The following is a 21,946-nucleotide window of genomic DNA, read 5'->3' on the forward strand; positions in this document are numbered from 1 at the left end:
GCGCTGATTTGCGCCAGTTTCACTTGCAAACAGCTCGTGCAACATTAAAGCAAGCAGATATTCCAGCAGAGCCAGGCTGATCTGCTTGATCACAGCGCCCACTGTTCACAAACCCTCCTGCTCCCTCTGACGTTTCAAGCTTTGACTGTCAGGAGAAAAAAGCAAATCAAGACAAATGGTCTGTCGGGGTTGACAGATGCAAGTCATTCTCCTGAAAGGCCCAGCTGCAATCAACACACAAATGATGACAGATAGTTTTACCTACATGCCTTATTGATGATGTCATTATCAAATCAGCAGAATGGGCAGACACAGTGGTCCTGCCGCCTCACACACCCACAGCCGTCCATGGGGACGGTTAAGGAGCGGCAGCTTATACAATGTGCACGGGGTGACATGACCAAAAAGTGTTGCCTGGCAACTCCATCCATACTGATTTGCTTCATTAACGCTCCACTGAGCACAGATATAAGCAATAATGGAGCAAATGTTAGTGAATGGGTGGGAGTTTGAGAAGGGCTGCCACTAATTTCATTATGCTGAAACCCAAAGTAAAAGCTGTTAAATTACGGCCTCGCAGGACCTCCACAAATTGTATGTTTACGTTGCAGTCTGTCACAGTTGCTATACTTTCATAGAGGCGTTAACAACATTAGGTCTATTCTCAGCTCTGAGTCACAAGGTGATTCACGTACCAAAAAAACAGACTGTTTGGCCTCTAAGGTGTGCACTACCTTGTATGACTCAAAGGTATTTCCCTGTCTGTATTCATCTACCAATGCTGCAGCAGCACACTCAGAGGACTGTTTAAAACAGGAAGCCGCTGACCTATTATGCTTGAATGTCAAATGAATTCCCAAGATGGGCCAGTCAAATTTTTGGCCGACTTAACAACACTGTTAATATCAGCAGGGAATGGATCAAGAGAGGAAGGTAGACAGCCAGTTCTCTCTGGAGGTAACAGCTAGCAGAGCTGTGAAGTACTTTGGATGTCTTATTTCATTGTGCTAAATCACACCAAATAAATAAGACCAGTGGATGTAGATGACTCTTTTTATATGTTAATGTTGGAAAGTGGTGCATAAGAGCATAATAGGGTGGCAGTGGTGCTGCAACGGGCTACTGATCAGAAGGTCAGAGGATCAAACCCCGATGTGGCCACTGTTGGCCCCTTGAGCAAAGCCCTGAACCATTCCTGTTCCAGGGGAATGGCCGACCCTGTGCTCTGACCCCAACTGGGATATGTGAAAACAACATTACACAGTGCAGTAAAAATGTATTTGTGACAAATAAAGGCTTCTTCTTCTTTCTTCTTAATAGTACATAGAATGTGGCACTGGCAGCATATATGGAACAAAAACTGAAGAATGGCTCACTATATTACATTTAGCATCATGCATTAGTATACTGTAAAGGTGAGCCTTATCAAAGCTTGATTGCACAGGTGAAGTTTCACTTCAGTGTGACACGTACACATCAAAAACACACATAAAGATACCGCGAGCCCACCTGCAACCAGACACGTCCTGCATGTTTGGTGTTTTTCATGGGTGGCAGCAAAACACAATGGCTTCTAAAGGGAGCTGACATGTCTGACAGGTTTTCCAACCGATATTTCTGACACGTGTAGCTCAACGGTGGGGGAGTGGAATGATATGCTGAGACAATACATCACCAACCACCTTTTTAAAACATAGTTTTCCACTCAGCAATTGCAAATTCAGTTAGCATATTAGCAATACATGGCACTAATTACATCACCAACAATGTAACTGCACACAATGTCCCCTATTTTGTAAACCTGTGTAGACCTCTTCCATCTAAAACACACCACACTCCTCTATTTGATGTAAAATAATGCATTCAAATAATATACAAGACGAAATTCTATGATTTGCATGAACCGACTCTTTGAATAGTTTATTCTGCTTCAATTTGTTGTTTCATTATTTCCAGTTAATTTGAACACAGCAACTGTCTGTGCGCTCAGCCAACTGCGAAGAAGAAAGGATTAAAAAATGTCCCAGGGAAGAGAAAACACACATGGGCTTTGTGTCACACTCTCACTCTAAATATTGATTGATATCCATCCCATCGTCATAACACTCACTCGAACAAAACAACTCAAAAGAAATATATCTATATTTTTTATTATTATTTTCTCCGTATGGTCATTTGTTTCTTTTTTTAAAGAGCTCGCCATGAACACAAGTCACATTAATGATAAATAACAAGCATTAGTGAGTCAATGAAGTCATTCATCAAGCAGCGGGCAAAAATGATTCATCACGTTCACTGTAATTGGTTTCTCATCCCTCACGACCCACATGTATTTCTTACAGATAGGTTGGACATATCACGGGGCTTTTTGCCAAATGTTTGCAGAAGCCTTCTCTTGTGGGAGGGCGATTACCATCTACGGTTTATTTATAGTCAGCCCTGTATCCATGATTGAAGCACCTGTAAAATAGGCAATTTTACAGTCACTGCACCTAATCACTCAGCTGTGGGTGGGAAATAACCTGTCTAGGCAAGAAGAGACCTGCCAGCCAGCTTTGAGGGCACACAGTGTTTATATGAGCACGCACGACACTATTCAAGTCTAGGAACTTCCAGACTAATTAATTTATATGAAGGTATTGTATGGATAAAAAAACAGACACATCGACTGACTGAACTATTAGCATTTCTCTGCAGTTCCCTTATAGAAATGCGTCTGCAACTGCACTTACTTTGCATTTGATGACAGGCGCCGCTTATTAAAGTTCACCCGTTGAGCGGTGACTAGCACCGAGGCCCATATATTTGTGTTTAAGTACCAGCTTTTTCACACAACAGGGATTGGCTTCTTTTTTTTTTTTAAGTTATTTGGCCACTTACTCAAGCATTTAGAGCAGAACCCCCAAAAAAAGGTGAGGATGAAGAAATTACTCTGAGCCCTGCCCGCATGGGGGAATATAATTCAACCCTGTCACTCTTCCCAGGGTAGCGACAGAAAGTGCACAAGAAAAACAAGCAGCAAAGCAAAGCGCCAGACAAAATCAGTTCAGATCACAGGGAGGGAAAATGTCAGTTTTAAATGTATTGTATTCTGTACTTCCACATTTGGCTCTTCTGCAGCTGCTATTCTGGTTAAAATATCCCAGAAATCAGAGGTTTTGAGCTGAAGCACTTACTGGCCTTAATATCAAAGTGGTACTCTATTGTATTGTGATTAATAAAGATGCAATTACACCAATTACAGTTATCGTAACATTTCAAATTCAATAACAATGCACAAGCAAAAAGAAAACTGAATGTAGTATTGTTTTACTAAAGCTGTTAAGCACAATCAGAAGGGAGTTGTAAGTGTTCATCCTGATGGCACTTCTCTGTGTGAACAGTGCAATGGTTGATTAGAAGCAGCAGTCGGCATGCGCATTAAAGCCAGAAATACAGGAAACTGAGCAGGTTACCAACAGCTACTTGAATTACAACCACCACCCATCTAAGGTCAGACATATTGAAACAATTCCTGCCCTCAGATGAGACTCTTGAGTTCATAATTTTGACTTTGTTCCCTGCTTAAAATCTGCTGAATTTCCTTGCGGTTGCTTTTGCATTTCAGCATCTTGTTTAAGGACAAGAAAAGAGCAAAGAACAAACTACTGAAAATAACTTCCACGAGCTCCAGAGGAACAACTCAGAAAATCAGAAAATTTCCACTTCCATTAGAGACTCGTTGACAAACAGCACCTTATCATGCTAACACAAGAGACCACCTTGGCACAAAATGCATCAACCAGGGTGGATCACTGATATTTTGATCAACAGGCTACAGTGACTTAGCCTGGCAAAGTCGTGGCACCGTTTCAGCTCTGTAGTGTGGGAAATGTCAGGGATAATTTAGCTTGAGAAATGTGTGTAAAAGGTGATGAACAGCCCTCTCCTGCTCTTCAGAATAGAAACATTGTCCTGAAGCTGTCAATAATTTGGATTATTCTTAATACTTTTGGATTTTCTGTCTTAAAACTAAGAAATCTTTGGAAATGTCAGATTTCTCTTAAACTTTCTAGCAAAGTTACTTTTTCAGGTGAAAATCAGGCCTTGCAGTTGCAAAATCATCCACAAATCAAATCACTTTAAATGAGCAACACTTAGTTTTAAGAACAGCTAGCAAGGATCTGGTGGCCAGTGAGGCAAAATTATTATCTAAACATTACTTACTGTATCTGCCTGAAATTATAGAGTAAAAACCTGTGTTTGCAAGTTTTAACTCCATTAACAAATATGCATGAATTTGTGCATTCACATTCTGCACATGCAATGCTGCATTCGCAAATAAATGAATTATTTGTCTTCTCAGGTAATGATAGCTCTCATAAATCTGAATGTATTTAGTCTCTGCACAATTTTCCATAATCTTCTTACCTGTTTAAGCTTCTTCAAATCTTCATCCAACTCCAGATTGTCCAAGATAACAGCCACAAAAAGACTGAGCAGAATCTAAAGTGCAACAAGAGGAATTGCGAAAGAACATTTACTGTAGGCGTGTCAATATGTTCAAGTCTATGGAGGACTAAAAGTGCCAAAATTAAATAAATAAATACATCATTAAATAATTAATTAAATATGTCATTAATTAATTAAAATTGGAATTAAATATGTCATTAATTAATTAAAATTGGAATTAAATACTTAAATGTGTTATTAAATAAATATATCATTAAATAATTAAATATGTCATTAATTAGTTAAAATTGGAATTAAATATGTCATTAATTAATTAAAATTGGAATTAAATACATAAATGTGTTATTAAATATGTCATTAATTTATTAAAATAACAATTATTTTAAGTAAAAAACATATTTCATTATTTCACGATTTAATTAATTATTTCATGGTCCTTGTGTTGCAGTGGATCATGAATTAATTTTATCTGTCAACCTCGCCCGTCAAAGTCGGTGGGCGGATCCTAACACCTGATTGGTTACCCTGCACATCAAGTCAAGGCAAATCGATTCCAGATAATGGATTGACGCAGAGCTTGTGAACACATTCCGATACACTGGGTGGCGCTATTCACCTCTACGTTGGTTTGGATACTCAATAAAACAAAACTTTATTAGCAACCGCTAAAGACTCGGTCCTCTTTCCCAAATGTTGATACATGCGGTGCAAGACAAATTTTCCTTTAGCATTTCCTTTAGCATCTACTCGGCGCGCCACGGCTCGTCTCGGTTTAGTTGTTTTTCCATTACATTGAGAACCACCTCATCGTGGGTGGAGTCGTCATAGCACGGCGGTCCGAAAGTCCCTTACCGTCATTTCTGTGCGACACAAACGCAATGCAACAATGTACATGGAGGCGATAGTACACCTGCTGCTCGGTCTGTGGCTTTCTGTCAGATTCAGAGTAATAGAAGAGTCGGAGAAAGCTGAGAGCGACGAGTCGAAACACTGAGGAGACACACAGGAGAGTTTGGGAGGCGATAAAGCAGTATCAAGCCGAAGACAAGAGGATATGAACGAGACGACATATGAGGGTAAGCTAATGCTAGTTCGCTAGCTATCGTGTATCAGTCCTGTGAACGACCCTGTAATGGCTGCAGTTTGTCGCTATTAGGTATTAAAATATGTATGCTGTGTATGTGTTTCAGATGCTCTCTGATGAGACTTCATGGGATTTACCTGAAGCAGCAGCACATGAGCCTGCAGTGGCACAAGGTGTAGAGGAGGAGGACAGAGATGTACAGGATGCACTGATGCACTACGTGTCATGCAAAGTTATTCTTCTTGTTATACTTCTGTTTTTCGGTCCCCGGACCGCTATTGTTTTCTTTAATGCAATTCTGACAATAAACTTTTGTAGATGTGTCTATACTATTGTTTGTTTGTGAAGGTTAGCAAGATTAAATAAAAAATTAAACGCCAAAACATTAAAACAGCTGTTTTAAGAAAATTCCAGTTTGATAAATCAGTATTGCTTTGGTGTAATTCAGTCACCAGAATTATGAACCATAAAGGAGTTTGTGTTAAAACATGTTAAATCCCATTAAACACAAATACATTATTAGGGAATATAGAATTGTTTGGTTCAGACTGTTGACTCTTTTTCTACCAGTGTCTTAACAGACAAAATGAGAAGTTATGATGCAATCACATAAGTCACAAAATAGTTTATTAGTCAGCAGCAAAATCAAAACTATTTACAATGTGCAAAGTACAAACTGTGGTGGGCCTCTCCTACAGTGGAGGACTAAAAGTAAAACTATATACAACTACAGGTGCTGGTCATATAATTAGAATATCATGAAAAAAGTTGTTCATTATTTCAGTAATTCCATTCAAAAAGTGAAACTTGTATATTATACTCATTCATTACACAGACTGATATATTTCAAATGTTTATTTCTCTTAACTTTGATGATTATACCTGAATACTAACAAAAATCTCAAATTTGGTATCTCTGAAAATTAGAATATTGTAGAAAGGTTCAATATTGAAGACACCTCTAATCAGCTAATTAACTCAAAACACCTGCAAAGGCCTTTATATGGTCTCTCAGCCTAGTTCTGTAGGCTACACAATCATGGGGAAGACTGCTGACCTGACAGTTGTCCAAAAGACAAGCTTTTTCATGATATTCTAATTATATGACCAGCACTTGTAAATCTCAAGTCTATGGGAGGTGGACTCGCTCACACTCGCCGGCTGCCCACTGCCTACCCAGCTACCCCAGCTACCCCAGCACACCCAGGAATGACTGGTTGAAGGCAGTATTCTGGGCCATCTCCTCCCGCTGCAAGGCCGCTTCATTCTCTCTTGCCTCGCTGAGGAGCAACCAGATGTTCTCATCATGCTGGGCATGACTCCACTCCTCCTCAGCCTGCATCTCCACAAGTACGCTAGGAAGGTCCAGTTTTCTGTGGCCCCCTTTCCTCTTGCCTAGACCAAAGACAGAAAAGTGATCAGAGTCAGCTTTAATGGCCAAGTAAGTACACAATATACACGGAATTTGGTTTCGGCTGTTGGTGTCATCCTAGGAATATGGAAGAGAATAATAAAAAATAAACTATAGAAAGAGGAACAGGGAGGAAAAAGAAATAGTAGTAAAATAGAACACAATATAAACAGAAATGTACAGCTAGACTGGAATGTATGAACACATTAGCAAAATGGTAATTGCTATAAACACAGTAGTGGTGATTTTTGTGTACAGGGCTCTGTAGTCCAAATGTCCAGGGTGAGTGGGGTTTCTGATGATGTTTTCTGCAGTCCGTACTATGGGCTGTAGTCTGTTTCTGTCCTGCTGTGTGGTTGATCCAGAGGTGCACAGGACAGATCGGATGACTGCAGTGTAGAACTGGATCAACAGCTCATGTGGCAGGCCATGTCTCCTCAGCTGTTGTAGGAAATACATCCTCTGCTGAGCCTTTTTCAGGAGGTCCTGAGAGATTGTAGTCCCCAGGAGCTGGAAGGACTCCACAGCTATGATGTGATGTGTTTAGCCACCCGTCCATCCATTTTCAATCATGATCATGTCTTTGATACTTTAATAAACTTCTGGCACTCTTCGCTTTAACCAAAGCACAAGCAGTAACTCCTCCACCACAAACAAAAACGACGTGGTGTGAACTTCATTTCATCCTGTGCACATTTTGGAGTTGCTAAGAAGAGCTGTGTTTTCTCATTTTTATGTATATTTTCATTCAGTTTCACAGCTACCTAGTGACTATAAGAAGAATGGTTGCAATACTACACTGCACCAGAACGTAAATTAATTAGAGTGACTTACTTGTTAAGTCAATGGAAAATAAATGCAGCTGCATGTGTTCTGTTTATGTGTCACTGCAGCTACATGTAGCTTTCATCAGGCGTTCCTGAGCTGGCTGCTGCACAGTTTGCATTTACACCTGCCTGAATTCTTGGTCGTTGGTCTCACTGTTCTGATCATGCTTGCAGGCATTTACACCTGTAGTAATAATAATAATGCGAAAATCAACCATGCTCTCTGTTTACCGTGTCTTACCGGTGATAAGACGGTGCTGTTGACAGGGTCGGTGTCGAAGCTGGTGCTGGAGAGGAGCTGCTGCTGGTGGTGGAGAGGAGACAGGGCAGCCGGGGGCTCCGCGACGGAGGTGGAGTAGGCTTCGCATGTGGAAAGGGATTCTTGAACAGAAATAAACACTCACTCTAAGTACAAGAAAAACACGGCATGCTGACTGAAGTATTAGCTTCTGAGAGCTAAACGTTAGAAACAGCAGCACGAAATACAAGCAGAGCACGGAGTTAGCGCCGATGGCTAACTAGCTATCTTATTGTCTGCTCCAGGAGACAACGACGTTACTTTCTAAAAATACTTGTTTGCTTAAAAGAAGCTTGCCACCAATGGAATAAATGATGTATAAGTTTCTTGAAGTCACAAAACACTCACCGTCCTCGAACGTCTCCAACAATGCAGCGGCTGAGTCTCCCTCCTGTTGCTCGCCGGTGCGGTGCCAGTAAATAGCTTCCATGAAACCTCTTCCAACACCTCCTGGTTGACCCACGCCGGCCGTTGTGGTCCTGGGTGGACCGATAGTCACTTTTGAGCTTTTTCAGCTTCTCCCTACACTGCTTCTGTCCTCTTTATATACAGTCTACTGTATATGTGAGCGGCCATCCGCTCAGAGACCTCCTGATAAACTTTCTCCGTCCAGCTCTCTCTGTATTCTTTGGTCCACCACCAAAGACAAAGTCTCGACCTCTTCATTCACCCACGGTACAGGTCTGGCTGTCACATTAAAATTATGAAGAACAGAGAGTTTCGTGAAGAGCAATGCACACCGTCGCTGTTTACAGTCATTTTTTAATGCAGGATTTTGTTTTCGTGCTGAAGTTGCTCTGTGTCGTCACTCCCTGTCCAATCAGTGGCCTGCACTATGTAAACGCCACATTATCGGCTCATCTCAGCTCGCTGGGAACCTCAGCCGAGAAGGTGCTGAAAATTAGTCCGTATGGAAACGCTCGCTAACAAAGATGAGACGAGCCGTACCGTGCCGAGTAGATGCTTGTGGAATCGCGGCTAAACAAAGACGAGCGGAGCCGTGCCGCGCCGAGTAGGTCCTAAAGGAAAAGCGCTCGACACTCCGAGCATCGCTGCAATTTGACAGGCTGGTAATCCACAAAGAACGTGATGTTCCAGAACTTCCCTCGGTATGCCAAACGCCCTGGTCCCTGTGTGTGCTCCTGTTGCACCCTGGTACCAGAAAACCGGCGGAGTACTTCCTCTAAATTTGCAGTCACTCTACGGTCAACATCTTGGTCGGAAAGTGCGGAAATAACTTCAACAACTTCAATAAATTCCTCTGCTTTACACGCTACATGCTCGCGGTCAGCAGGTCCTGCTTCCACATACTCTGCAAGGTCTAAAAGATCTCTCACCAACTCTCTAGAAAGTTCACAGCGACTCTCCCTCTACACAGCCACCATGTTTAGAAAGACTTCTACTTCCGGTTTCAAGGCAGACAAAAGCAGTGGATTAGACTAGATTCACGTTAGTCCCGCCCACGGACTTTGACGGGCGAGGTTGACAGATAAAATTAATTCATGATCCACTGCAACACAAGGACCATGAAATAATTAATTAAATCGTGAAATAATGAAATATGTTTTTTACTTAAAATAATTGTTATTTTAATAAATTAATGACATATTTAATAACACATTTATGTATTTAATTCCAATTTTAATTAATTAATGACATATTTAATTCCAATTTTAACTAATTAATGACATATTTAATTATTTAATGATATATTTATTTAATAACACATTTAAGTATTTAATTCCAATTTTAATTAATTAATGACATATTTAATTCCAATTTTAATTAATTAATGAAATATTTAATTCCAATTTTAATTAATTAATGACATATTTAATTAATTATTTAATGATGTATTTATTTATTTAATTTTGGCACTTTTAGTCCTCCATACAAGTCATCATCACTGCTATTAAAAAAGAAACATGATTTTTTCAATACTACAAAGCCTGCTTATTAATTGTATTTGTTGCTTGTTCTGCACTGAAAGACATCCTGTCTGTCTGGAGTGAGATGTGAGTCATCCAGAGACTGTCTGTGCTGTCTGATGGCTCCCTGTATCAGAAGGCCAAACACTGAAATGTCAGCACTTCTTATGCCTGAAAGTCTGATTAACTGTGATTAGATGTGGCAGTTGAGGCAACAATGAAGGGTCAGGGCACTAACTGAATGCATTAAGAAAGATATTCGAGTGTCCTTTCGCCACTTAATGTCCTCTTAGCCGCTTCTTTTACTGACAAAAATAATGGAATGTGATTTTGAATATATACACGGATTGAATAGCCTCTTCAACTTATTTAACTTAGAGCTCAGCACGTTCCTCACCAGGGTGGCAAACAGATGGTAGAGGATGAAGTAAATGGCCACCACTGGAGCCCACACTTGACCTACAGCCACCAGAGTCTGGTCCATGACATCTACCCAGCCCTCCTGGGTGAGGATCTGGAACATGGACATGAACGCCTACAGGGAGGAAAAGCACAGGATAAAAGAAAGTGAGGGAGGCTAAAGGGCTAGAGAGAGAGAGAGAGGGCAACTGACTACACAAGTGGAAGCAACCCGAGAGAGAGGAGGGAGAAAGACGGGAGGAAATTGTACAGAGAGACAGACAGATTTGACATTTGAAACATGCTTTTTCACAAGAGAGTAAATATCACACAGCTGATGCACGTATCCTCTCCTGACCATCTTCCCCCATCTTACGAGTGAGGTTTTTTAAACGTAAACAAAGCAGAGAAGAGAAGTCAGATATCTTTTTTTTTTTAAACTCTGTGCTGCTGCCCTCTCATGTATTTGGCAGAGGTCAGATGAAGGTACTAGGGAACAGCCAGCTGTGACACGATGGTCCCTGGAGTCAAATGGCAAGCCGGCATTTTCTTCCTAGCATCCCCCCCCACCACCCGCTACCATGTCCCAATCACTGCAGATAAAGATAAACCCAGCAACAGGTCTGCCCATAGGGAAGGCAGCCAAACATCATTAACTGCAATGTGTCTGGGTGCATATATGTGCGGGGAAAGAGAAGCAATATGGAGAGAAAATGAGAGAGGGAAGGGTAACACAGCATACAAGTGGCATCTGTTTATGAGGAGCCCTTCGCGTCCCGCTGTGCCGAGGATCAGTGAAATGTTGGAAGGGAGACGGGGACAAACAGAGGATGGAAGGATGTTGCTAATGAGAGAGAGGGGGAGGCTCATGAGCACTTAGAAATCAAAGGAGATACCACATCTGTCGACCCATGGTGCAACCCATCATCAGCATCTGTAGGCCTCCTCATCGCTGCCTTATGAGTTTCCATTTGGTGTGATTTCATATACAGGAATCTTTCAACTGAAATTATGTATCATGCTTCCCTGAGAATTAACCATTTTATCATTAAGGCTTTGTCAAGATCAGTTTCCTACAGCATAAGAAGGTTTACATGGTTGATAAGTGTTATTTGTGCAAGTGAAATCAGAGGGAAAGAATTGCAGAGACTACCTAGATTTTTTGACTTTGTGCAAGCTGTACAATTGGAGGTAATTATGCAAAAAGAAAATTAAAAGAAAACAAGAAGGAATATACTCAGAAATGCATCATTTTATGCATATGGGGAAGAACATCATAATATTTAATAATAAGATACATTACAATGAAAGCCAGGCAGGTGACACTCTGCAAAGAAAACCATCTGAACCACAAGCAGTTTCTGGTTGTGTTTTTTTAGCTCCTGTCACATTTTCGCTCACTTTTTTTACTGCAATATAAAGTCTTGCATCTCAGTGCAAACAGCACACAACCATGGTAAAAATCCTAATATGAGAAAAAATATGGAGTCAGCTTGTACAACATTTCTTTTGTTTGCCCACAGGCGGTACCAATACTTGGAAAAAATGGTCACACTACGTACTATAGATATTTTGCTACTGACATTTGTCTCCTATCCACCCTGTGTAATCACAGCCTGCAGTTCAACCCAATTAAGCAAAAACAAAACTCCCAAATTTTTGTGATGTGACAGTTGGTCACAGCTGACTTACTGATGACTTCACAGTTGTGCCAAGAAGTGCATAATTCTTTGTGTTTAACCAAATGTGGTTACAACAAGTGGCATATTGCATATGATTTTTTAAATAAATCACGCATCATAAAGTGATTTTGATGGATAATCATGATTTTAGCCTAGATTTAGTTAAATATCCTGGCAGAATGGCATTTTACTGATCATTAAATCAACGATTTTTCCTGTTTGGGCATTTTCTGGCTCACAAATTGTGGAATTCGGGCAATTTTTTTAATAGATAACATGGCTGTCAAACCTGCTGGTGGATTCTGGGGTTCAGAAGGTTAAAGTAAAGCAGTCTGTTAAGTTAACTGTACCAGTAGGTACTAACATAAAGAAGCAGAATCTTGCAGGAAAAAAAAAAACCAACAATCACTAAGATTATCCTGCTTAGCAAGCGGTAACCCGTTAAACATTGACTTGACTCTTGATTGTAGACTACCAGGGATCTGTTCAATAAACCATTTGTGCCAAAATAGTGATGGATTTGCCCACAGTTTACTTACTACATATAAAATGTGTAATCTAAGCTAAGACATAAGCAAAAAAAATGAGCAAAGAAAAGGAAAACTTTCTTAATGAAACCGCTTAAGTTTTTAAAAAAAATAATATGCTTTGAAAAGTCTATCTTTTGAGACGGGGGGTTGCTTACCCTGGGGAAGGTGGTGAAACGGTCCAGCTCCTCCACAAAGCAGAACATCTGCAAGCTGATGGCCGACATGACGATGAGCAGGCTGGCTGTGAACACCACCAGGCTGCCTAGTTTTTTACCTGGACCAAAGATCTTATAGACAAAGTCCTCCAGAGCTGGTGAAATCTTAATCAAGCGCACCACACGAAGCACCTGAAGGACACAAAGACATACATCACCACTGTAAGGTCGCTGTGTGTGTAATCCTTGTTATATATTTCAAACTAGTCTCACAAGACGGTAGTTTCCGTACCAAAGTAAGACAGTGGTGGCATTTGAAGATAGTTTGAAAATAAATATCACAGTTATAAAAGCAGCAAATTGATTAAATATTGATTGGAAAAGAGACAGCATTGATCTTGATCCAGTGGTAACAGTGTGGTGATGCTGTGCTCTGTCAACGGACTTAGTCCCTAAATTGCTTGTGGTGACAACAACCCCCAAAAGGTAATGCATCTTGGTCAGGCTTTGATCGGGGATCCAGAGAGTAGCTATTGATCGAGCTCCTTTCTGTGATGCCTCTGGCAAAAGATTTTTCTTTAGAATCCCACGGTAAGCCAAATGAATGGCCATTTCCCACTCCCTAGATATACAGCAAAATAAAGAAGACAAACACAGGATACTTGTCTAATAGGGAGTGAATAGATGCAGTAATAACACTCACAGCATGATGACAAATAGGATGGAAAGACACTACCTGCTACTCCTGACAGACCATGATAACCACTATCCATTCTGCAACAAATGCACATTCTTAGCTAAGGACAAGCAGAGTGGAAATTCACAGAAGATACAAGGCTGGCTGCAGGAAAACTAGTTATTTGCTCATTTTTGAACTTATCCGACATTCTAAAACCAACAAAGTAATAGGGGGGTGATCATATTGCAATAAAACAGAAATAGAAATAGATCACAAATATAAGGATCCTAAATGTTGTTATATAAAAGCCTGTTGAATGTGTGTCTGTCTAACATGAACCAAGAAAAAAAGGTTTAAAAATGGACATTTACAGTCACTTTTTAAAAAAATCAACAATTAGATTCTGTTCTTTGCATATTTCCAGTCCCAGAAAATGAATATGACTGTTTCTTAAAATGCTGAAATAACATAAGCAATAAACAATTCTGAATGTGTGAAACGATTCACTTCCTCCAGAGGTTTTCCCAACCACAGTTCAGGCTGGCTGGCAGAAAGTCATTGGTTGAATCAAATCCCTGTTTTGTTCCCTAACGAATATTGTGTGTCTGATACCAATGATTAACTATAATCGACACTCAGAGAATGGTTTTCCTGCTGCGTTTGCGTGCGCCTCTGGCTCCAGCATGGTGGAAGACAAAGCAATGCTTGACAGAAAATTGAATTGCATAACGTGTCACACTGTCGCTGTCACAGATATCCAGTCCAAACGTTTAAATCCATATTGGCCAAATCCCAATAACTGGAATTGGATCAGTGCATCCCTACAAGAAATGGCCAAAAATTACACATTGCTCTGCCGTTCTGAATGAATTATTGACTGAATTGCTAAATTGTGCCACTACTGAAGTCATTGCAATTCTGAACATACAAAGAGGAAGTGTCAAGGTGGGTTCCAACAGCTGATTAAAAATCATTCAGCCAAGTGTACATGTGCTAAGGCTCCAAAACGTGACATTTTGCACAAACTGAAATGCAATGAGGCTAACCCTACTGTGAAATACCCCTTGGCTGGATATGACAAAATAAAAAATGAGACTTAAGATTGCTTTATGTGGTGCCGTTTTCTTTGAGCGGAACACAAATCTGATTGGAGTGCAGAACCTTAAAGTTAATCACTTGTGACTAAATGTCACCTATTTAAACTGGGACCTACTTAGAAAAATACCAGCAGGGAGAGTGAGTGGGAACCATTTTCCATGAGGTATAAGGAAGGCATTTAACTCCCAGGTGCTCTTAAAATTGCTCATTAGCCAGAGGACTGATTGCATTAGGAAAAACTGATATGAATATGAGCTGTATGAGCAGTCCTACTGGCATTACATAAGGTTACAAGATATATATGACAAACTAGTATCTGTACACCTGAGCACGTTCCCAATTTGCATTTATTAAAAAATTAGGTGGTCTTCAATTTTTATTGACATTAGTTTAGCTGATAGCTTTGATATATATTTGTGCTCTAAGTTTACAAACCCTGGAGAAATGTATCAAATACTGTCATTCTTTTTTCTTTTTAGAAAACATGGTTGATCACGGAAAAATGTATCTTTCATTTAGGGTTAGTGGTCAGCAAAGTTATTTACTGTCACGCCATTGCATTTGCTCTGATCATTCATGTTTTCATTAAAGAATGGTACATATTTTACAAATTCTGCCAGGGTTTGTAAACTTACGAGCACAGCTGTAGATGCACTGCTTGTATTCAGAATACACTAAAATTTCAGCACCTATAACTCTACAAATGAAGGTAAACTGCAAATAAATTATGCTTGCTCTTCAACAGCATTATTTTGATGTAAAATAAAAAAAAATGTTGCATTTTTAACAACATCTTGGTGTGCTATATCCTCCATATTGTTAAGACATGAATGGTTTTCACCAATTAGTCAAAGCTTTAAAAAATGCATGATTTAGACTGCAAGATTCACAGACACATTAACAGTTATTAATGAGGGTTAAGAGGTGAAAGATCTAGCTTGCAGAAATGGCAGGAATGTCACAACACACTCCTGAAGTACACTTTATAGAAAATATTGGCAATTTCATTCATATTTTCAATAGTCGATGAATTGCCATTTTTTCCAAAAAATTTCTCCACAGGTCCTGAACTTAACACTCTTTATCAACAATATTATCTCAATGTACCTTAGTCATAGAGAAATTTCTTTCCTGAATGGATTAACTAACTGAAGCAAGGTTTCAGTCTCTGCAAGCTAACTGTATGCTAAATGACGGCTTGAAAGGAAGCATGTCGGATGTATTTTCTAGAAACTGTTCATTAGTACTATATAATATGTCAGTAATATTCAAAAGATCAAAGGAACATCGAGTTGACAGCATAAGTGAAAGTTTTTACAGCGATTAACTACAGCGTTAAAATCATTCACGGGCCAACTGAATAGTACTGATTATCTCGCAACAGCACACATCAAACAGTGGGATATATCAGGTGATAAGGTAATAGTCAGTTCCTGAAGTTGACATGTCAGAAGCAGGAAAAGTGGGCAATCACATGAGCCTGAGCAACTCTGATGATGGGCAAAATGTTGATGACTGGTTCAGAGTATCTCCAAAACAGCAGTTCTTTTGGGCTGTTCCAGGTATGTTGTGGTTTCTGCCAACAAAAAGTGGTGCAGGGAAAGACAACCAGAGAACAAGTGACAGGGTCACTGATGTCCAAGGCTCAGTGATGCACATGTGGAGCAAAGACTGGCCTGGGTGAGCCGATCATGTAGGATCTAGGGGTGTGCAGCCACAAACTGGTCAGAGAGCCCATGCTGACCTCTGTTCATTGCTGAAAGCATCTACAATGAGCATGAATGGGACCACAGAACAATAGAAAAAAGGTGAAATGTTTCAATGAGTCACATTTGTTTTCATTTCCTGTCGACCACTGTGTGTGTGTGTGTGTGTGCGCGTCATTTACCAGGGTAAAATATGGCTGCAGGATGCATTATGGGAAGACGGTAAGCCCCACAGTTGCAAAGCACTACCTTACAGCCTACAGGACTTACTGTTGTTAACATCTCTGTGCCTGATACCACAGGACACCTTCAGACGTCTTGTGGACTCCGTGCTTTGACGTGTCAGAGGTTATTTTGGCAGCACAATGGGGCGTATACAATATTATGCACATAGTGTTAATGTATGTGTTCGTGTCTTGACCGTAAACCTTGTGTGGATGGCATTTACTCAGACTGAGACAGGATCAGGACAGCTTGTATGGTCAAGGCTCATTAAAAGCTCAATGAGAAGCCCTTTCCCATCAGATCATCTTTAGAGCTTTTCATCGGCTACATTATGCTCAAATAAGGTCGCTGGGTTTAAGTTTGGTCAGAAAGGCTTTGTTAGTGCAAAAAGGTGCCATTGTTACATATATACCCAGCTGATTTATGCTAATGAGCTGAGTGCTCAGCAAAAAAAACCTGGAAAGCACTGGAGGATGTAACGATATAAACAAAAACATTGTAAAACCAATGTTACTAGACAAAACTCTAACGAGGCCAAAGGCATCACATATTATTAATTCCACCTACAGAATGATCTGAACTTTCCTGGCTCTTTGCCACATATGCAATAACTCTCAATTGCGCAGATTTATACTAAACATTATCAAATAAATCCGCCATAACGCAACCCTAATTACTGTATACATCAAGCACATAAATCCAACAAAGAAATGGGACTTTACTGAAAAATCAGTAGCTGATATATGAATGTAATTATTGGTTCAGTTCTGAAAATATGTCAGATAATGTGACGCACTGCTGTGGACTAGAGGCATCCACTCAAAACCCAGCAGTGAATGGTAATTTTGGCCTCTGTTTCCCTCTCTGTCCTCTCCTCTGCCCTTTGGTCAACGACTGTTTATACAAGAAGAGTGTGAGCTCCTCGCACACACAGAAGGGACTTAGTGTGACTTTGGCTGAGGTCTTATTGGCCAAACATGCTTGTTATCCCTGGGTGCAACTAAATCTGCCAGTAAAGGAGACAGTATGGGCAATTTCTCAAACAGCACTTAAAGAAGCAACATCTCAACTTGCAGAAATGCGAAATCTGAGACAGCTCCCTCTGCAGTCAACACACTGCTACCTTGATTTCTACTTTGACCGACCAGCACCTCTACACCTGCAGTACCTGTAGAGCAGTGTGTCTCTGATGCATTGTGTTTTCACAGAGGGAAGGGACAGTGTAGGATCATATATATGTGTGTGTGTGTGTGTGTGTGTGTGTGTGTGTGTGTGTGTGTGTGTGTGTGCGTGTGTGTGTGTGTGTGTGTGTGTGTATATAAGTATGGGAACATTTTTAGTTATATGTGAGAATTATTTATTATTATTTTGAAACTCATGTCATTCCTGCTGAATCAGTTATTAAAGCTCAATGTAAAAAACTTTATTTTCAATTTTAAGACAAAGTATTTCATATTAAAAAGTATTCTATGTGTTTTTTTAATATATTACTGTGACATGCAACTACATATGGTTCAGAAAATATCACCAACTGACTTCTGCATTATCAATTTTCTTGTTAATATATGCTAAAAGATGGGTTTTTTCATGATGGCCTTCATTTTCTTCCATATTTCAATTCCTCTATAATCAAAGATTATTTGAACTTCTTGTCCAATATTACAGACTGTATTGTATTTATCTTAAATAGTTCCTAAGATATTGTACATAGCCTCAGATTTTGATTTGTGAAAAACTTGGCAGTGGGTTGACTGGCAATTTTAAAAAACAATATCTCAGAAAGAACTGGATGTATGTATCTAAAATTCACAGACACCATTTTAAATATTCATAGCTTGTGATAAAGCTGTTTCAACCAAATCAGAGACGGTTAAGCAGAAGGACCCAGATAACTGTAAGATTACTACCATCCATTATATTCAGTATTGGCAACATTGGTCATGAAATCCCTTAAAAGCCTACAGCTGAACTCAGAATTCAATTTATCAGAATCTCTGTCAGACATTTGTGGTGACAGTACATTTAAAGCATTTTGAATAAATAGAGGATGACGGGTTTTTAACACACAAGAGTGATATGATTGATTTGCACTCATTAATGCACAGTCACAGGAAAGAAATGTCATAAAATGATTCACAGCTTCTGTCCTTCAACTGCAGATGATTCAGTTTCACATTGGGAATTTATATACATGTTTATGTAAGCACACATTTGTGCACGTGCATGCAGACGCGCGTGTGTGTATTTGTGTACCTGAAAGTAGGTGAACTGTGAGTGGTAGAGGTCGGGGTAGATGTGCAGTGTGGTGCCCACCACCAGCAGAGACTCAAACTTGTGCAAAGACGAGCTGATGTAGCCGGTGAAGCCGAGACACCAGATTTTCAGAAGAGCCTCGAGGTCAAACAACACAGTGAAGGCAACCTGGGTAAGAAAGAAGAAAATATTAATCAGAGCTTCTAGTCAGTGCAAATCACTGTTAACATACAGTATTCAACGGATTACGCTTAGATTACTGGATCCAAATGCTAAGTACTTGAACTTCACTTGGCTTCGATAATCTTTTACTGCGTTACATGTATTAGTTTGTCATATTGTGGTTTCACATGCAAAATGCATGACAATGCATTTATAAAAAGCCATGCATTGTCAGTGATTACACTGATATATAAAGATTCTTCAAATGCACCAGCTACAACATAAAAATCCTGCTTACATGTTAGTAATCAGTAACAACTGAATGATATAATTAATAATGCAACACGGAATGCAGCTTAATAAGTACTTTCACCTGTAATACTCTGCGGATAATATGTGTGTATTTTGATTTCTAGCGCAACATTTTTACTGTGTGGTATTTTATATCTCTAGGCACTCTATTGCACTCCATTAAAAAGTAGATTTATCAGTCAGAGTGAGTACTTCACAGCCTACAGTCTTGGCTCACAGGTTTCTAACTGAAAGCCTGTTTTAGAAACTAGGAGCACAGGGTTTGAATGTCTGCCAGTCAGAGATGGTCTAACAAGACCATAACTTCTATGTAGCCTCAAGGGAAATGTAGGACTTTGTGCTTCGGAGCTTGACCCATAGTAGGGACTAAGGGATAAAGCTTCGTTGTACTGATTTTGCCCTTTCTGTTTTAAATTTGTCGGTTCCGTTCCTCCATCTTTATCTCAGTGCCATAGTAAACCACTGGAGTGCTCTTTTAAGCAGAGGCTCTGAATGCGTCTTCTGCTTTCACTGTCATCAGCAGGGAACATACTGTAAGAAGGGGAGAGTAAAATTGGCACCACAAACAAGCATTTCTCCATTTAACTCTAAACCCACTGCCTCCATTTCCTATTTTCTCTTCATATCCTTCGCACGGATTGGAACAAATCTGCAGATCGATGGCTGTATGATATGGATGGTGGGAGTGAAAGAGGGTAATACTGTGTGTGTGTGTGTGTGTGTGTGTGTGTGTGTGTGTGTGTGTGTGTGTGTGTGTGTGTGTGTGTGTGTGCGTGTGTGTGTTTTTCTCCCCTTTTTCTTATCTGCTCCATTCAGCTGTGTGTGAGAGAGAGAAAAGTATGAAGGGGATGGGGGGGAAGTGGGCACACTCCTCGTTGTCTTTGTCGAGGTGTGTTACCACCTGCATACAGATGACATCAAACCAACCTGCGTGACACATACAGTGTCGCACATGTGTCTAAAACAAAACAACAAAAGCAAAAAAGAAATACACCTAAGCTGATCAATTATTAAATACAAATAGGAATTCTTGTACTCATCATTGCACAAGAATAGATTAAATACTCGGACGCAGGTCCTTAAATCCGCAGCTGCATCATGTGAGTGGACTGGACAATATCATGGGGAACTCAGCTTATGCGGGATTAAATGCCTATTAATAACAGTCAATACCATTACCATAGAGGACATTCACAATAAAGGGCTCTACTATAGAAAATAGCCCACTTGTAGGTCATTTAATGAGCTTTTCATTTCTGTTCACATAGGGCACAATCAAAAACAAGATGTCATGCTATTTTTGTATAATAATACACAAAAAGCGAGGCTTTAAATAAAAAAAATAAATAAATACTGGTCAAATGGCTTGCATTGAGTTGCACCGCAACAAAACTGTAGAAGAAATAAAGCAATAAAAATCCAACAAAAAGCATCTTACCTCTGCAAGGTAAAACTCATCATAGTGTCGGCGGTAGTTCTCGCCTTTATAATAGTTGCTAGCGGCGACGATGACGTCCACAGCGACCATGCTCAGGATAAACATGTGGAACACAGAGGATCGCATCAATTGCTGTGGAGACAGAGCAGCGTTCATATGTAATCAGTGTGAATTGCACACAACAGGCAAAGAGAACATGAGCAGACATCAACTGATATTTTTATTTGGTTCGCCCAGTGGCACACATCAGAGTTTGGTTTGGGTTCATGATGCCACAATATCTGAGATATCATTTCCAGTCTCACACAGGGAAGACAGACAGACCATCAGGTATAATCTAAGCATATGAGGCATTTTAAAAGCACATTTTGTATATTTTATCAGAATTTATTAACTTAGCATTTATTAACTTAGTATTTGGTGAGTAAGAAACCTTAACAAGTTGCCAAATCTAGCTACCACCTGCCTTACATTACTTTGGAGAACACTGTCAGCTACTTCTATTGCTGCTGCTGGCAGGAGCCCTAACAAATTAGTCAGTTATCTGCACTTAGAAGCAATCGTTTTTTCACTAAGTTTATCTCTACTTTTTTTCTGATTAATTCTCACATCATTCCTTCCTTTAGCCAGCATGAAGTAAACTAACACCTGTAATGCACAAAACCTAAAAATCTGGCATAATTATTAACATAAAAATACTTTAATATTTTGAGCATACATTTTGTAGAAAAATGTGGTCTGTAAATGTGAGTTTAATAGTGCACAGCATGATTTTCATGTCCTGTATATATCATATCATATCATATCATATCATATCATATCATATCATATCATATCATATCATATCATATCATATCATATCATATCATATCATATCATATCATATCATATCATATATCATATGTATCATCACAGTCAAAATAAAAGTGTCACAGAACACAGATTGGAGGATGATAGACGTCAGACGCTGCACAAAAGTATAAATGTCAGTTCCTATATTAGGAGTGCCAACCAGTGACTGTGCTATGCATAAATATATAGAACTGGGAAAAGAGGGCCTGCAACTAAACTGCATGAAATTCAAAGCAATCAGGAGGCTTTCACTAGTTACTGCCAGAAACCTCCATCCAAACAGCACAGTTAGTATGTATTCAGGCAGCCAAGCACATGAAAGAAAAGGGCCAATAAATGTATGCTATTTCCTGTGGGAATAGCAGTGGCACTGAACGCCTCCAACAACCTCACATGATGGAAACAATTATGACATGGAAGAAGGCAAAGAAACTGCAACAGAGCACATTGTGAGT

The 21,946-nt window shown here is 39.7% G+C and overlaps 1 protein-coding gene and 1 long non-coding RNA gene across 13 annotated transcripts in view; one reads left to right on the forward strand and one right to left on the reverse strand.

Annotated features, from left to right (window-relative positions):
• The window catches only part of nalcn (sodium leak channel, non-selective), an 88,411-nt gene that overhangs the window by 29,922 nt on the left and 36,543 nt on the right, over nt 1-21,946 (reverse strand). For all 12 annotated transcript variants that reach the window (XM_055015191.1, XM_055015190.1, XM_055015183.1 and 9 more), the window contains 5 exons: nt 20,640-20,771; nt 18,728-18,895; nt 12,767-12,958; nt 10,398-10,535; nt 4,411-4,485 (listed from right to left, as the gene is read on the reverse strand). In XM_055015191.1, coding sequence (XP_054871166.1) covers nt 4,411-4,485; nt 10,398-10,535; nt 12,767-12,958; nt 18,728-18,895; nt 20,640-20,771 — 705 coding nt within the window. The remainder of the gene's footprint in view (nt 1-4,410; nt 4,486-10,397; nt 10,536-12,766; nt 12,959-18,727; nt 18,896-20,639; nt 20,772-21,946) is intronic.
• LOC129350033 (uncharacterized) lies at nt 4,835-5,863 on the forward strand. The gene is made up of 2 exons (XR_008603234.1): nt 4,835-5,528; nt 5,643-5,863. It is a non-coding gene; the product is annotated as an uncharacterized LOC129350033 (long non-coding RNA).

Source organism: Amphiprion ocellaris, chromosome 11, assembly GCF_022539595.1.
Source record: "Amphiprion ocellaris isolate individual 3 ecotype Okinawa chromosome 11, ASM2253959v1, whole genome shotgun sequence".
Taxonomy (NCBI): domain Eukaryota; kingdom Metazoa; phylum Chordata; class Actinopteri; family Pomacentridae; genus Amphiprion; species Amphiprion ocellaris.